The 16,091-nt window shown below is 40.3% G+C and overlaps 1 protein-coding gene across 1 annotated transcript in view; it reads left to right on the top strand.

Annotated features, from left to right (window-relative positions):
* Nucleotides 1–16,091, top strand: part of LOC146786067 (dehydrogenase/reductase SDR family member 4-like) — a 264,337-nt gene that overhangs the window by 190,140 nt on the left and 58,106 nt on the right. Inside the window, exon 7 of the mRNA XM_085635486.1 lies at nucleotides 575–709. Coding sequence (XP_085491612.1) covers nucleotides 575–709 — 135 coding nt within the window. The remainder of the gene's footprint in view (nucleotides 1–574; nucleotides 710–16,091) is intronic.

Raw genomic sequence — 16,091 nt, 5'->3', positions numbered from 1 at the left:
ATCTTCTGACTTGGGATTTCAAACTATTTTAGGGAGCCCCAACAACAATTATGTCTTGAAAATGTCAATGTTCAGTGTTTCCCATGTATTGCCTGTTGCTCTACCTCTTAACTGACTGTTGCACAGGTTCTAGATTACTGCAGAAGTGCAATTTATTGTTTGTTCTCTGATATTGCATAAAATGATCAATGTGTTTCTCGCACTAAATGCAATCTTGGTCGTAGTCTTGGAGGTGTCAAGATAAAGTTTTAATGTTTTGTGAGAAACTATCTGCAAGGTTTTCCTGAATATAACCAAGGCAAATCTTTATGGTTATGTGTAAAACTGCCTCTTTATCCCACCCAATATATATGCTTTCTCTTCGATCTTATATAGAAAAGTCAATTTTCTAGGCACACTTTTCTTCTTGACCAAATGTATTTTGCCATGGAAATCCTGAATCTGTGGAGCTAGATTTTTCATTTTTGTGTGGAAATCATAGCTACACATCAGAGCATACAGCCTTCTGTGAATCGGGCTTGTTTCATGTACATGTGACAGTATATAATGCTCTTCTTTTTTTTCCTTGTAACAGGATCTTGGCCCATACTGTGTCAGTAAGACTGCCCTCACAGCTGTAACCAAGATTTTGGCATCAGAATTATATCCGATGAATATTCGGCTAAACTCATTAGCCCCTGGAATTATCAAGACAAAGATCAGCACTTTTGTGAGTACAATCAAATTAAAGTTTAAAGTGTCCACAAATAAAAATAAAATCTGCTAAATTTCTCTTCTGTAGGCACATAAAAGGCATGTAAACAAAACAGCGGAATCACTACTTGATCCATTCTCCATCAAATAATGCAAATTCAACTTCTAGAAAAAATTATATAGCGTAATATATATACTTCCATACAGACTATAACAGCACATCAAGTCCAAAAAATCTGCCTTGGATGTTGAGCACCTCACTGTAATACTATGGTTGAATCAAACAGAAGTAGCATTTGTAATTCTCAAGAATGCATACAACTGGGGTGGGAGGGATTGGATACATACTGTGTATGCAGACAAACCACAGATCTCTTTAAAAATATTATCTGTTTAGGCCATCTATGTTCCAATAGAGTGCCACTGAAACTTTCATGCATTGAATGTCTTCTAAGCTGCTCAAATTGAATTTGGAGAAAACTGAAATTATTATTTTCTGCAGACCACATGACATAAGAATAAAAAATAAATTGCTACTCTTGTGACATCATCATTAGCAAGCTGTACTTTCTGCTCCTTGCTTCAGTACACACGGCGATCATACATGTACACTGGAGTCAGCTTTATGACAATAATTAAGGTCTAGAGCAGTCATCTGAAGTCTAGAGGGGAATACAAAGCACTCCTTCTTTGCCAAGAGTGATGACTGACACCTAGAATGGCTTTACAGGACTGGCAGTGGTGGCAGCAAATGTATTAGAATAGTAGGACACTACTTTTTACCTGTCACCTCTAGGGAGAGTGGTCTACGGGCCTCAACTGTGACTTCCAAATTGGTGTGCCAGTCTCCTGCATCTGGATCCTTTGCCTATCTATCTGGGACATGAATGTCACATGTGTGCACCTTACTTGTGTGTGTAAAGGATGCGTGTGGAGAATTTATGACCCATGTGGCTGTAGATAGGTTCTATCTTGTGCTTCCCACTTTCAAGTGGCAGGATGGAGGGTTGTACAGAGAGTCTGTACAGTAGATGTGAATTGCAGACAGTCTAGGGGTCCTTGGTTGTGGGTCATACTGAATGTTGTTACGGAGAAGAGAAAGTGGATACCTCTGAAACTAGGGAGCTTCCTGTTGCCCTCTGCGGGCCCGATGTTGCTCTTTGTTGGCCCATTATTCTTTGGAGCAGAAAATCCACACAGGTTAAGAGGTAACTAAAGTGGACTGTGTCCCTTGCCTTTGTACTCTTGTTTTAGATTGCTGCTAACAGGAGACTCCCCCTTGTCCCCTCCTTCCTGCTCACACATCATGACAATGACCTTTTCAGGATCAGTCTGACTGGAATAAGCAAAAAGGAAGGACAGCCTAGAACCAAACTCAGCAGCCTGAGGTAGATCCCAGCCGCAATGGCTATAAGCCGCAACCAGTGCAACTTAACTGCCTCCTTCTCATCTGGTGTAAATGCTGCCTCCACTCTAGTTGATGCTGGAGCAATGGCTCATGCACAAGTGAGTCCAACTGTGACAGGTACACTGCCTCCTATGCTTTGAGGGCCAGGCTGCACAAACCATTTAGAACAGCTTGCACCTTCCATTGGACACTTGGACAGTCTGCATAGGCTGATAGAACACAAATACAGGAAAGAAAAGGTTGAGTCATTTCACCCAGAAAGGGGAGGAACCATAACAATAGCACAGGGGACTGCCACAGCTGCTATAAATTGTCTTTCCCTTCAAGTGACTCTCTTACATTTTCTCTCAAAAATGGGCCAACCACTCTACCACTGAAGACTGTCCTCCAAGATTGCTGGGGTATTGTTTTCCCTTGACACCATTGATGAATGTCTTCTGTTGATTATGTGCATTAATTGCCTGGTGTGTAGAGTAGTAACAACTTATTTTATCTTTATAAACAAAAGTATTAGATTTAATTAATTGTATTATTTGGTATCTGATGTCCATTGAATTCTGAGACTCCAACCCTAAAATACCTCCCTGACAAAGCCTTTGACTGCTCAACTTCTTTACTCAGAGGGTGACATTGCTAACGGTTTTGATTGTCATAATCTGAGCCCAGCAACCTCTTTCTGCCTTTAGGACTCCTGAACAAGTTCCTACAGCTATCAAAATTAAGACAAAAAGGTCTTTATCCCCTCATTGACCATTAAAATCAAGTTACTTTGTATTAAGATTGATCTTGATTTGTCATGTGATGTACCCTCTTACATCGAACCCAGTGGCTTCTGATATATTGTACATGTATGATGTTAGCACAAAATGATTATGTAAACTTAGTTGACACTAAATCATCTACTCTAAATCTAATCAAAGCCATACTTTTCTTGATGACCAGGCTACTCTTGAGGATAAGGAAATCTGACAGAATTTGCCCAGCTTTAGGAATCATAATTGGTTTTCCTTAGAAGCCAGAGTAAAATTCAAATTGGCGTGCATCACATCTTCAGTATCAGTACTGCCTTTATGCATCTCTGAAGGTCGCAAGCACCAACAAAAACCTAAGGGGTCTACATAATTCTGTCTTTCTGTTTGACTGGAATGAAAATATTCTGAACTCATAAAGTGGTGACACAATCAGTTTTTGGATCAAGTTCCTCCTTTTGAGTCCCCCTTACTATTGACAAAAGATACTCAAATATCTCAATGCAATTACCCAAACAGAATTTTTTTAAATTCTGTAAGTTCTTCCTGAACTAATCCAAATATCCCTTATTTCCACACAACTCCTATGGCCCGTTGCACTCCCACCTCTTTTAGACTAACTCACTGCCACTTTAACCATTCTTTCCTCCACATTCCAGTCCTCCCGACAGCATTTAAAAGCTGTTTTGTGCTTGTTATCATTCTCAAGGCTCATCTCTCTGTTACCCTATCCTACGCTAGTAACCTTCTCTTCCATCTCCATCTGCCACCTTTTTTTTGCATCTTTCCTCTATTCTGTGTACTTACTTTCCTCGCATGCATGAGGATTTACAGTTTGCTGACACCTTCTGTGGAGTACCACTTTTAAAAGCCCCCGAAACATGAAAGTGTGTTGAACTGTTGAAAGAGTATTTGGTATTTGCGCTCTGAAATTGCCTCTTCCAATTTAGAAAAGCAGATCATGTCTATTAACTGATCTATGTATCTAGTCATCTGATTGAAAATTATTTCCCTGCAGTGCCCCTTTTGTCTTCATTTCTATAAGGTCTTTGGTAACCCTGTGCGGTGAACTTCGCTCCGCTCACGGAGTTTGCAGAGTTTTACGCGCTCCACGTTACGCAGAGCACGTGGAGTTTGGAAAACTCAGCTCGGCATTGCATAGCGGAGTTTTTTTCCTCGCTCGCGTTCTTCAACGTCAAGTTGGTGAGTGCAAGTGAGGAAAATCCACATAACGGCGAGGTTTTTCCTTGTTCGCGATCGTCAACATCAAGTTGGCGAGCGCGAGCATGGAAAATCAACTTCCCGGTGAGATTCTCAACGCGGAGGGTCAGATTTCTCATTGCAAGTGGCCGCATATGCTTGCGACCGCTCACATTGAGAAACTGCCTGTTCTCGTTGAGAAAGCTGACGCTCAAGTAAAAATCTAATTGAGCGGCAGAAAGGAAAGCCAGTGCCCGATTGCGCTGTACACGGTGCCGTTCGCGATGATTGCACTGTGTGGACAAGCATCTGGCACTGTAAATCACAGTGAACTGCATTTATTCAACAAACCACAGCTTGCATAGCGCGGCAGAGTTTTTTTTGCATTTCGTGAAGTTCCGCGTAGCGGATCTCCATGAACTCCATCCAGAGTTAGACTTTTGCTGCCTGGAGGAGATCACAAAAGTTGTAGGAAAGACGGGCTCGGTCAGATACAATACAGTAAGTTTATAATGTGCACAGCTGCTTCCAAAGAAGCATCCTGCAATCGCAGCATGGAACCACTATTGGGTTAAACAAAAAGACCAGTACCCAAGCATGTGAGATTATCGCACAGGAATTAAAAAAGCAATGTCATCATTTTTTTCTAAAAGTAGCTTCAGAAGAGGGCAAACATAGATCAGGCGAAAGAGAGTTCTAACGCCTAGGAGTAAGAGTCACAAAGGATCTCTCTCTTCCCCTAGCCTTACAAATCTAAGGAGTAAGCAGAAGCTTTAGATTGTTTGATCTCAAAGATCTAGTTTGACAGTAGGCCTTGAGTCTTTTCCTTAGATCGAGGGTATCATTCTATCAAATGCTCTATAGGCAAAAATTAAAGCCTTGAATTGAATCTGTTTGATTACGGGCAGCCAGTGAAGTTAACGCAAATAAGGTGAAACTGATAGACATGCAGAATCTTCAGGATTAGATGAGCAGCTTCAGTTTGAATAATCTGAAGGTGCCGAATATAGTATGCCAGCAGGCCCAGATACAGGCTGTTTGTACAGTCCAATTTAGAAGGCTCCATAGAATGAACAATGATCTTGCATGTATCCTCAGGCACCAAATGCAACATCCTCCTTAAAGATTTGAGTTCTGCAAAACAACTAGCAGACATTGCTTTGAGTTGGGGTTCAAAGGAGGGATTCAAATCAAATTTGATACCTAGGTTTCTTACAGTCAAAGAGGGAGTAGGAGGGGACCCAAGCTCGGAATCTGGGCCATATTTAGTGCCAAAAAAAACAATCTCCGTTTTATCCGAGTTAAGCCTAAGGCACTTACTGTTCAGACACAGCTTAAAGGAGTTGAGAGCTTCCACATCATTTTTGGGAAATGACAGATGGCGCAGAGTATCATGAACATAAAAAATCACACATAAGCCCCAAGATTCAACAAGACTCAGTAAAGGGTCCAAGTATACTTTGAAGAAGGTGGGACTCAGATCAGAGCCCTGAGGAACCCCACACTTGAGTTGTTTTGGGGATGAGGAAAAAAAGAAAGAAATACAACCAGTGTCCTATCTTCGAGAAAAGATTTAAACCAGGCCTAGGCCTTTCCTTGAATTCCAATATTACTGAGCCTATTTAAAAAATGGAATGAGAAACATTGTCAAACACCGAAGGTAAATCAAGTGAAACCCCCATCGCCGAGGAATTCTGATCAAGGTTGTCATTAATAAACTCTGTAACCTCAAGCAAGACAGATTCAGTGCTAAAACCTGATCGAAACCAGATTGTGAATCATGTAACGGATGATTTAATTCCTGAAAATGGGGAAGTTGTCTATTAACTAGCTTCTCTAGGGTTTTCACCAATGCGGGCATAAGTAAAATGGGTCTGAAATGATTTAAAATATTAAGGTCTGCATTGGGTTTCTTTAGCAAAGAGAGCAGGAGAGGCTGTTTCCAACTCCTCTGAACTAAATTGGATTCCATGGAAGTGTTCATCAGTTTATTCAGAATCGGATTCCCAAAAGTGGAGGTCATTTTTAAAGTATCAGGTGAGCATTGATCAAGAGGGGAACCAGATTTGCATTTATCCAATTCAGCAGTTGAGTCCTCCAGAGGTAAAGGGTTAAAATTCATAAGGAGTGGCCCAGAAGAATAACTAACTCATGAAGGAGTTGCCCTTATACAAGGAAAAGGGACAGGGTGTATATAGAGGAAAGAACAGAAATGATCCCTTTTCACCTGGAGATTGAATCTATCTAGATTGTTTGTTTTACAAAGCGGCAAAACCATAGATTAACATTTGGATATTAAGAGATGAGATTACAAGGCTGAACAATTATATATAAATAATAAAACGAGCATATAACAAAGTTGCAAAATTACATGATACTCTCAATCATAAGTCAGTAAACACATTCAAATATGAGCATCTAAGTATTTTATTCTTCATTAACAATTAAGAAATCATAGTTTTCAAACACAGGATATATATATATATAAATACATCATTATTAAAGTGCTAGTGCAAATAATATACATTTCTAGTATAACGCATCTCATGAACACATTCTAATACACATAGACACTATAACCATCAATAAGACACTGTTTTGTTAAAAACTTTATGATTAAAAACCAGCTTCAAGGTTAATCAAAACTGTAGAAAAACTGTTGACTCGCGTTTCGGTGAAAGATCAACTATTCGTTACCTTCTTCAGGACCATTATTAAATATTTTAAAATCATCACTTCTAAAAATTGGCGCAACACGGAATAAATATGTTACGTCCCCTAATTCAAGTAGTGACGTTTCTTAGAATAATGGGGAACTGCTTCTCTCCAACGGATTGGGGATTGGATTCTGTAAAGGATATACAGTATGTTACAAAGAACTCCAAACGCTTATAACTTGGGGAAAGATTGTAGATATATTTTCCAGAAGCCTAATGTGTATCCAAAAATTGTTCAAACAGTTTACTAGTGGGCCCGGGGCGCCTAATGCTCATACATCTGGGTGTCCCTTATATAATGGAAATAACAGTATTGTCTATGTTACCATTAATAAACAGAACTCCAACTCGTATCCTATTGTCTCAATTGATTGGATACTGTCATAGATAAAAGACAGTGCTCGTTAATACTGTGACCATCCATATCGCAGCCCACTGTGACAGTTTTTCTACAGTTTTGATTAACCTTGAAGGTTTTTAATTATAAAGTTTTTAACAGTGTCTTATTGATGATTATAGTGTCTATGTATATTAGAATGTGTTTGTGAGATACGTTATATTAGAGATGTATATTATTTGCATTAGCACTTTAATATCGATGGCCAGAAGAATAACTACAGCCCATTGCATGCGGAGCACACTGAATTGGAAACTCATTATAACATGTTTAAATCTTCTGAAAAAAGAAATCAAAAATATCCTCACATAAATTAGCATTAGGGGGTGGGTTTATTCTGTAAGGCATGGGCGAGGGAAAGGAACTTCCAATTTAAAAAAGTTCCTGTGGTTTATTAGAGGCAGAGGCAAATAAAATTAGGTACTTTTATTTTTCTTAATCTCCAATCAAGTTTTGTACAGTTGAAAGAATAATTTAAAACAAAACATTTCTATAGAATCTAGGAAATCCAATTTTGTTCAAGAATACAAATTAAACCACTGCTGCAACAACTGTATAAGAAATTTGATTTTTTATGGATGGGCTGGCAAAAACTGCATTTTAAAGCCAGTCAACACATTCTTCCAGTTGCCTGAAATATTGTATTCCTCTTTGATGTTTAACACATTTCTTTCTTTGTTCTAAAGAAAGATAGTGCTTAACAATTCTAATTTAGAGAATAAAAGTTAGTTACTTATGCATGAGTGGGCTCCAAAATATATAGCATTTGGGACAGACTTCTTTTTTTTACCTGTTTTTTTCTCCTGTTAATGGAGATTGGATTCTGTTTGTTGATACTCAGTAATCTCATTGTTTCTTTCAGCATGGCAAAATTCATGAATGTACTTTACAAAGAATTACGAGGAGCTTCGTTCCAAAAAGTACTTTATATGCTCCTTATAGATTTCCTTTATCCTTGGTTGATTTTTACTTTCTCACTTTTAGAGGTATTGACATTGTATCATGAAATATTGGCAGTATCTTTTTCCAGAAAGCAAGTAAGAGCTGCCCTGATATTCCGTGTGACAATGATTAAATCATGTGCAGAAACACCTTATTTGCAGTATACTGAAGATCAACGTTATGGCTCTCCTCTGCTATTCAGTTGTCAGTGGTTTAACAAATAGAGCAAATTATGCTGTTGACAATGAGCAGGCTTTCATTTCTCCCCTACTCTTCTGGAATTTCTTAGCTTCTTGACAGATAGTTGTAACAGTTGCATATGTTTCTTATTATAGTTTCCTAAATAAATATTTGAATATTGAGCAGAAAATGTACACAATTCATCAGGCTCCATAAGTATAACCTCTGGGCTTATTGATGTGTCACTGAAAGTAACAACAAACTAACAAAGGAGCATGTACTGAACATGCTTCTTCCCAAGAACTCTTCATAGAAAGAGAACCTCCCCAGAGAATCAAGAAGTCAACTGAAATGTCTAACAATTCCACATTTCGTAGACCTCATATGCTGGTTGACCAGGTAACCAGGTACCATAACTGATAGAAGTTCAGATGGAAGCTGATGGTAAGAATCAGGGACATATTGCTTTGATTGGGATGAACAAAAAACAGAAAGACTCTTTGATGAGGCATCTTCTATGATGAAGTAATCACAAAAGCACAAAAAAGATTGTGGTCTGAATTTAACTGGCAAGGTACGGGCAGGAAGAAAATGAGAAGACAAGCAAACCTTCTGTCCAGGAGAAAATTAGGCAGAAATTGATATTGATTTATCAACAAACTATTTAATCTTCACTTTCAAATGGTGTAAGGTTTCAGAAACAAACTGCCTATGGTTCTGTAACTGATGCAAATGTTAGGTAGTCATTCACAGGGACCTAATTATCAGAATAAGGAGAGGTATGGTGCATTCTTGGGTAACATTCTGCCATACAGTAAAAAGGGGAAACCTTTATAGCTTTGCGAGTTGGATTATTTTACAAAATTCCTCAGTTAGTGTTATACCTGTCAGTCTTAGGATGGTCCTCCTCCAAACCTTTGTCTTCCTCCTCCATTTTGTTCATGTTAATCTCATTTTTACTGGCCTTAGGACTCTGCACACTTTACCATTGCTGACCAGTGCCAACATGCACTTTCTCACTCATTAAAATATTGGCTTATTCCCAATTGTCATATTTAATTCACTCATCAGTCCCTAGTAAAGTGGTACTATATGTACCCAATGCCTGTAAATTAAATGCTACTAGTGGACCTGCAGCACTTATTGTGCTACCCACTTAAGTAGTTCTTTATACATGTCTCAGTTTTGAACTGCCATTTTGACCCATCAAATAAACTTTTACTAAGCCCAAACCTTCTATTTTTAATACCTATATGTCACCCCTATAGGGTAGGCGCTGGACAACCAGAGGGCAGGGTGCAGTGTATTTAAGAAGTTAAGTTTTCCTGGTAATGAAAAACGCCTAAATTATTTCTTTAACACTGCAAGTCCTACCTCTCCCATAGGCTTACATTGGAGATACGTTATTACATCAAATAAGCAGTATTATCAAATGGGAGCAGGTAAAGAGTTCATGTTTGATGTTTTGGGAATTGTAATAAAAAATATTCTCTCATGCTGACGTCGGATTTTAAATTACAGTTTTGAAAATACTACTTTTAGAAAGTTGTGTATAAGATTGGGGCACTGGGCTCATTCAAAGCATCTAGGCTGAGCCTCTTTTACTAAAAGATCAAAAGTAACGGTGTCCAGGTGCTGAAATCAATTACCTCACTTTTTCTGTAGGGACCACATGACAGCCCTCGGGATTTATTTCACAATCAATTCTCTGTTTAAAAAACAATTACAAACATTTATCACATGTCTTTTTTCGAAGGGCAACTTTTTTTGTCTTTTTTCATATAACCACTTTTCATCAGTGATTAAACATAATATGCATCCTGCCAGTGCATGCTAGTGGAGGTTTGGTTTTGACCCGGCTGGTTGGGGGAAGATAATCTTTTAACTAATAATCTGAAATTAGGAAATACGGGATAACAGCCTGTTCCTGTAATACCAATGCATAGTGTGATTGATTGAAAAATGTGCAATCCACCAGGTGTCTTGTTCTTATATTGAAGGACTGGTCTTTTTCACAATTGCGTTGTTGTTTTTTTCTTTTTCATTTAAATGTTATTGTTTGAGTATGTTTGATCACTGATGTAAAATGGTCATATGAAAAAAGACAAAAAATGCTGCCCTTCGATAAAAGACATGTGATAAATGTTTGTAACTGTTTTTCAAACAGAGAATTGATTGTGAAATAAATCACGAGGGCTATCATGTTGAGTTAATTGATTTCAGCACCTAGACACTTTTAGAAAGTTGGCATTTTCCTGCCTCAGCCATTTAGTGCCTGTGGCCTGCCTCTGGGTCACATGACTTTGTGTGGCTCACGCTTGGGCTTTGTGTATTCCTCCTAGAAAGTCACACACAATAGAAAGCTTAGGTGTGCCTGGATGGAACATCACTGGCAGGATGTGAGGAGTAGCCGGGCACAGCCCTAGATGCACTTGAGTAGGCTCTGTCCTGTCTCCACAAAAAGGGCTGCATAGCCCTTGGAGTCATACTAGAGCCTGGGCAGGGAAGGCAGGAAGCCTGTACACTTCTGGACCTGTGGATACTCTGCCAGTAAGAAAGATGGCTGTGCTACTGAAAGGATTGCCACTCTGCTGGACTACTGCTCAGTAGAAACTGCTGTCCTACTAAGGTGACCTGGTGCCTGCTGCCCTCTTTTGCTGGATGAGAAGGACTGGACCTGCATCTGTTGAACATAGGACGCCAAAGTGATCCAAGGGCTAGTTGACTGGCCTCCTGACTATTGCCTCAGGGCCAGAAGGCTTCAAAGACTTTGAACCCAGCACCTGGATGCTGCCATCCATGAACCCTACCCTGACAAATGGTACCATCCCAGTCGTGGACCCTTGTAAATGGGCCTAAAGGTGCTCTGCAGGCCCATCTGTGGATCCAGCAGAACCAATGCATCTTTTCTGCTCTGTGGTGCAACCCCAAGCAGAACTGATGCATCTTCTCTGCTGTGAGAGTTCTCCCAATGCAAAGACTCCACATCAACTTCACAGCCTCTGCGAAGCTTTCCAGATGCAGGCCCTCACACTTCAAATCTCTCGTCAATGGCAGCCTTGACAACAATGCAGGTTTTCATATAGAAGCCTCACATTTCCTTTGAACTGATGCAGCGCCTCGACTGTGTGATGCATCATCAACACCGGACTTGCATTGCAAGCCCTCGTCAATGGAATCCTCAGTGACAATGCAGAACATTGCATCGCAGCTCCTCGGTACCAACAAATCTCCTACGCTGTGTGATGCATCCTCGGAGCTCCCCATTACAGTCGGCTTGAACTTGTGACTTTGTCCAGATATTCACTGTTGGCGAGTTGTCCTTTTTGGCACAATTTTAACTTAAATATTTAAAATTGCATATCTCTGGTTCTGCTGATTAGATTTTTGTTGTTTTGTTCTTGTTGTATTCATTACAAATCACTCCATTTTGTCTAAACTGGTGTGGTATCATTTTGTGGTATGTTGCCACTGTGTTACTGTTTGAAGTGTTGCTCAAATACTTTACACATTGCCTCTGAGTTAAGCCTGACAGCTCTGTGTCACGCTACCTGAGAGGGCGAGCACAGGAGGATTTAGGGTTTGCTTGTGACTCCATCCTGAAAAGGATTGTGGTTCCTGCTTGATTAGGGTTTCACCTTCCTCAACCAGTAACCCAGTTTCTTACAGTTGGTAAATAGGAAACCCGTTAACATTGAAGGGCAGTACTGTAACACCACAATGTTTGGCCAAGTCTCTTTTTTTACATTTGAGTGAAGATGATTGCCTTGAAGAAAGAGATTGCCCAACACCTACTGACTTACACAAGCCTTTCCAAAAATGTGAAATATATTCAGTATCTCTATCAGAAATGAAAGTATAAAGCAATCCAAGAAGACAAAGAATACCATTCAAGAGACAATGGGCTATTTCTTCAGCAGTTGCCAATATGGGCATACGAGGAATATCTGTAGAAATTGTATGCCAGGTTTCAGGAGCCACTGGTAGCAATTATTTGTATCCAAAAGGCTAAGAATTTAAAGACGTACATTGGGTACAAATAAGGGGGCCATAGAAGGAACTGATTGAAGTCAGATTTAGGTTATTTGTTTGCATGTAACTTTCAGTGTAATGAGGTATGTTGGGAATTCTTTTTTAAACTGTGCATATTTTTACCTTATTAGTGTTTTGCTTCAGGGTGTATTCGGACTCTTGTAACATGGATTCAATGTTTGATCATGTTGTATTGGGAGGTATTTGATGCCTCTCTTACATAATTGATTAAGTTGAAGGATTAAGAGCATGCAATGTGTATAATAGCTAAAAGGAGGAATGATATAGAAGGCTCCAGATAAGCACTTTGCAAAAAATGCCAAGGGATTCTAGGCAAAATATTGCAGTTATCAACACAAAGTTTAGGGTAACAATTTCAGATGAGTGGAAATTGAAAACAAGCTGATGAATACCAAGCAATGATATGAACATCAAAATAAAAAGCATCATAAAAGGTGGTGCTTTGCTAATGTTGTAGATGACTGCTGATCAGTACGGCTGCCACACCTCATGCTTAGCTGTCTTATACCCGCCCCCAACCTGGAGTCTGGAAGATATGAGGCCCGACCTGATTTGTACTTGTTTGTCTTTCCCTCTATAAGCTCAGTGCAGTATGTGAGGAGTTTGAATCAGTCCCCACATGTGAAAAGGATGGTCTTTCCTTTTTACTGTTTGTTTGTTTAAGTTTATTGTACTGTATTCACATAGCAATTTGTGACACTCACTTGACACTTCAGGCCAGCAAGTGTGACATGCATTTGTGTTGGATTTTATTTGAATATTTTTACATACACGATTACCCAGGCCAACTGGTGTATAATGGAATCTGAAGGTACGGTTGGGCAGAGATATTTACATGGCTGGCTCTACCTGACATGCAGTTGACTCTGCCTCTGACCCAGGTCTACCTGCCTTTCAATCCACCTCAGCATCATTAAATGTTTTCAGTTTAATACACTCTTTCTGGGGAGAGAGACACCAGCTATTTTGTCATAGATATAATTATTTGTTCATAACACAATACCGCTATGTACAATTATTGAACATGATTATCACACCACTTTTGGTTGGGTATCAATCATAGGGGTTGACATTGTATGTCACGGATGTCCTGGGTCCATCCTATAATGGGTCTGCAAACTGGGCCAAGCACAACCTTTTCCTCAGTTGAATTTCACAGTAGAGAGGGTGAGCATTCATATGCTTCTCAGAGAGATAGTGTGAAGGTGTGCAAGCTCTGCGCTCACACATAAACCAGCATACTCAATAATTTCAATGTGCAGCCTAGTGCTTGTCTTTTCAGGATAGTACCTCAATCACAAAGTTGCACCCCCAGTAGTCACAAAGTTTTGTGCCTACAATGTTGTGTCTTTGAGTCTGATTTCTCTTTCATGTAATACACTTTCCTCATTCCCTCAGCTACTCTGTCACAAGTGGCCTCCCTAGCTCTTGATTTTCAGGTCATTTGGAAGTCAGGAGATCGTGTGAATAAAGCACAGGTGAACCTTTTAGGCCCAAAGTCAAATGCACACTCAGTTTTTAGTCTTAACCCAATTTGATACAGTTGGCACGCTTGAGTCCACATTTACATCTTGTTGAAGAGGAGCTTATCTTTTAAGGGGGATGACATGAGCCAAATTTCCACAGGGTGTGTAGGACATCGGGCATGGGCAATAACCATTAGTGCGTTCATCCACCCTCAGTCTATGGAGCCCACAGCGCTGATGCAGCTGCTGCAGTCTATGGAGCCCACAGCGCTGATGCAGCTGCTGCTGCAGTCTCTGAAGGTTATGAGGATGCATCTCCACCTGTGGTGAGAACACATGCAGCCTGGGTTAGACTAAGGGTGATTCCGGCAGTCGCAGTGCTAATTGGACCAGAAGTGGTTGCAGCCCTGATCGGGCCTATCTTGATCTTAGGAGTTGTAGCCCCCATCGGGGACGACAACAATTTCAGTAGTATACCATGTTCGGGTCTAGGGCGATCAATGGAGTTGTGGCCCTATTTGGGGCCTATGGCAATCATGACATTTGTAGCCCCCATCTGAGCATATGAGGATCACAGAAGTTGTAGCCCACGCCTGGGCATTCACGCATTTGCAGCTCCTGTCTGGGCCTATTGTAGTCATGCAGTCACAGCCCTGGCTAGGCCTATGATGAGCAGTTACTGTTCTCTGTGGGAACCTGGATGAAAGATCATAGGGCCTACATGACATACAGGCCTTCCTGAGCTTGTTCTCATGCAGTCAGCTCTTGTTGAATGTCTTACAGCCACTGGGGAAACACTGGGGCTCTTTACTCCTAGATGAGCTCTCCTCCCACAGGGAGTAGCATGCTATTTACCTTCCTCAGCAGGTAGGCTGCTTCAGAGCCAATCCATATCTCCTCCTGAAAAAAGTGTAGACTACTGGTAATGTCTCTTCACATCTGGGAGACTGTCTTTCAGGCAGACAACAATCTTTGTTGCACATCGGTTCTTTTAGTACACTGCAGAGCACTCTCCTACCATGTTGTAAAGGAACTGGGGCACAAAGAAGAGTGGATTAGGCCACCCCTTCCACTCCCTCTGATACTCCATTACTTCCTCCACTACGCCCTCCAAGGTGCACACCCAGCTCCTAATGCCCCCCTTTGGGCATACACATAACAGAGGAATTTTATTTTATACAAGTGGCCCAGTAGGCCTTGCTGAAAGTGTCACAGATAAAGAGGTCTGCTCACACTAGTGAGCTCTTCTGAAATACACATTATGCTGTCACTGTCGCTTTATGTGATATTCCCAGGACAGGGACAGCTGTCTACTGCCCACAATAAGGGCACACTTGATACACCCCTTAAAGGTCCAGGGCTTCACATTGTCAAGGGACAAATCTAGGCATATGGCCACACACTTAGGTGATCATGACACCGGGGCCAAAATAAAAGTAAGGCTGTGCTTAACACATATGTACACAGTGCAGGAGACGCTCCTGTCTCAACAATGATACATTACTTACATGAAAAAGATATATTTATAATGCGGTCTTTGGCAGGACGATATTTAAGATTTCATAGTGTGGTTCAACACCATTTATTGTGTATGATAGAAAAATATTTTGAACAGGCCAATATCTGTTCATGTGGAGAATGGATATAGTGAGTTGGGTTTATAGAGATACAGGATCGAAGGATTTCTTGTGAGTCATGGACAGTGGATGGGATGGATACAGTGTCCGGTTGTATGGTGAAGCTGCATGTAGCATGTAGGCTGAATGGATGCAGTCACTAAAGAAAGAGTTTCTGTGAATAAAGTCTTTATATGCAGTTTATTGCATCAGACTATCTAGGTGTAAAGTGAATGGCTGTTGTGCAGTGGTTGACAGGTGCAAGGTTAAGTTAGATAATGGTATTTGGTAAATAAATGATGGACACAAATATTGGATGGATAGAAACATAAACATGTGGACAGTAGGTGAGAGGCTCATTTAGCATTTACATTTCCTGTCTAGACTTGGCACATAGATCCTATATGATATTCATATTTGGCCTTGCATATTGGAGAAGGCGTTGAACATTTAGAACTTGATGTACAGTTAGTTGTTAAAACACATTTACCCTAGTTTCAGAGGAAATGCCTAATCTGACAGGAAACCCAATGGCTAAATTTCCTCCACCCACCTTTACCCAGGGTTGAAATAATTCCACAGGTGGATTCTTCTCTAAATGTAGCATTTTCTGTAGTAAGTGGAAGATTTTCTATGATCACCCATCTTTTAATCAAGTACTTAGACATTT

This window comes from Triturus cristatus, chromosome 11, assembly GCF_964204655.1.
Source record: "Triturus cristatus chromosome 11, aTriCri1.1, whole genome shotgun sequence".
Taxonomy (NCBI): Eukaryota; Metazoa; Chordata; class Amphibia; order Caudata; family Salamandridae; genus Triturus; species Triturus cristatus.
Note: the sequence above shows the minus strand (reverse complement) of the source record. Positions and strands in the feature narration are given on the sequence as shown.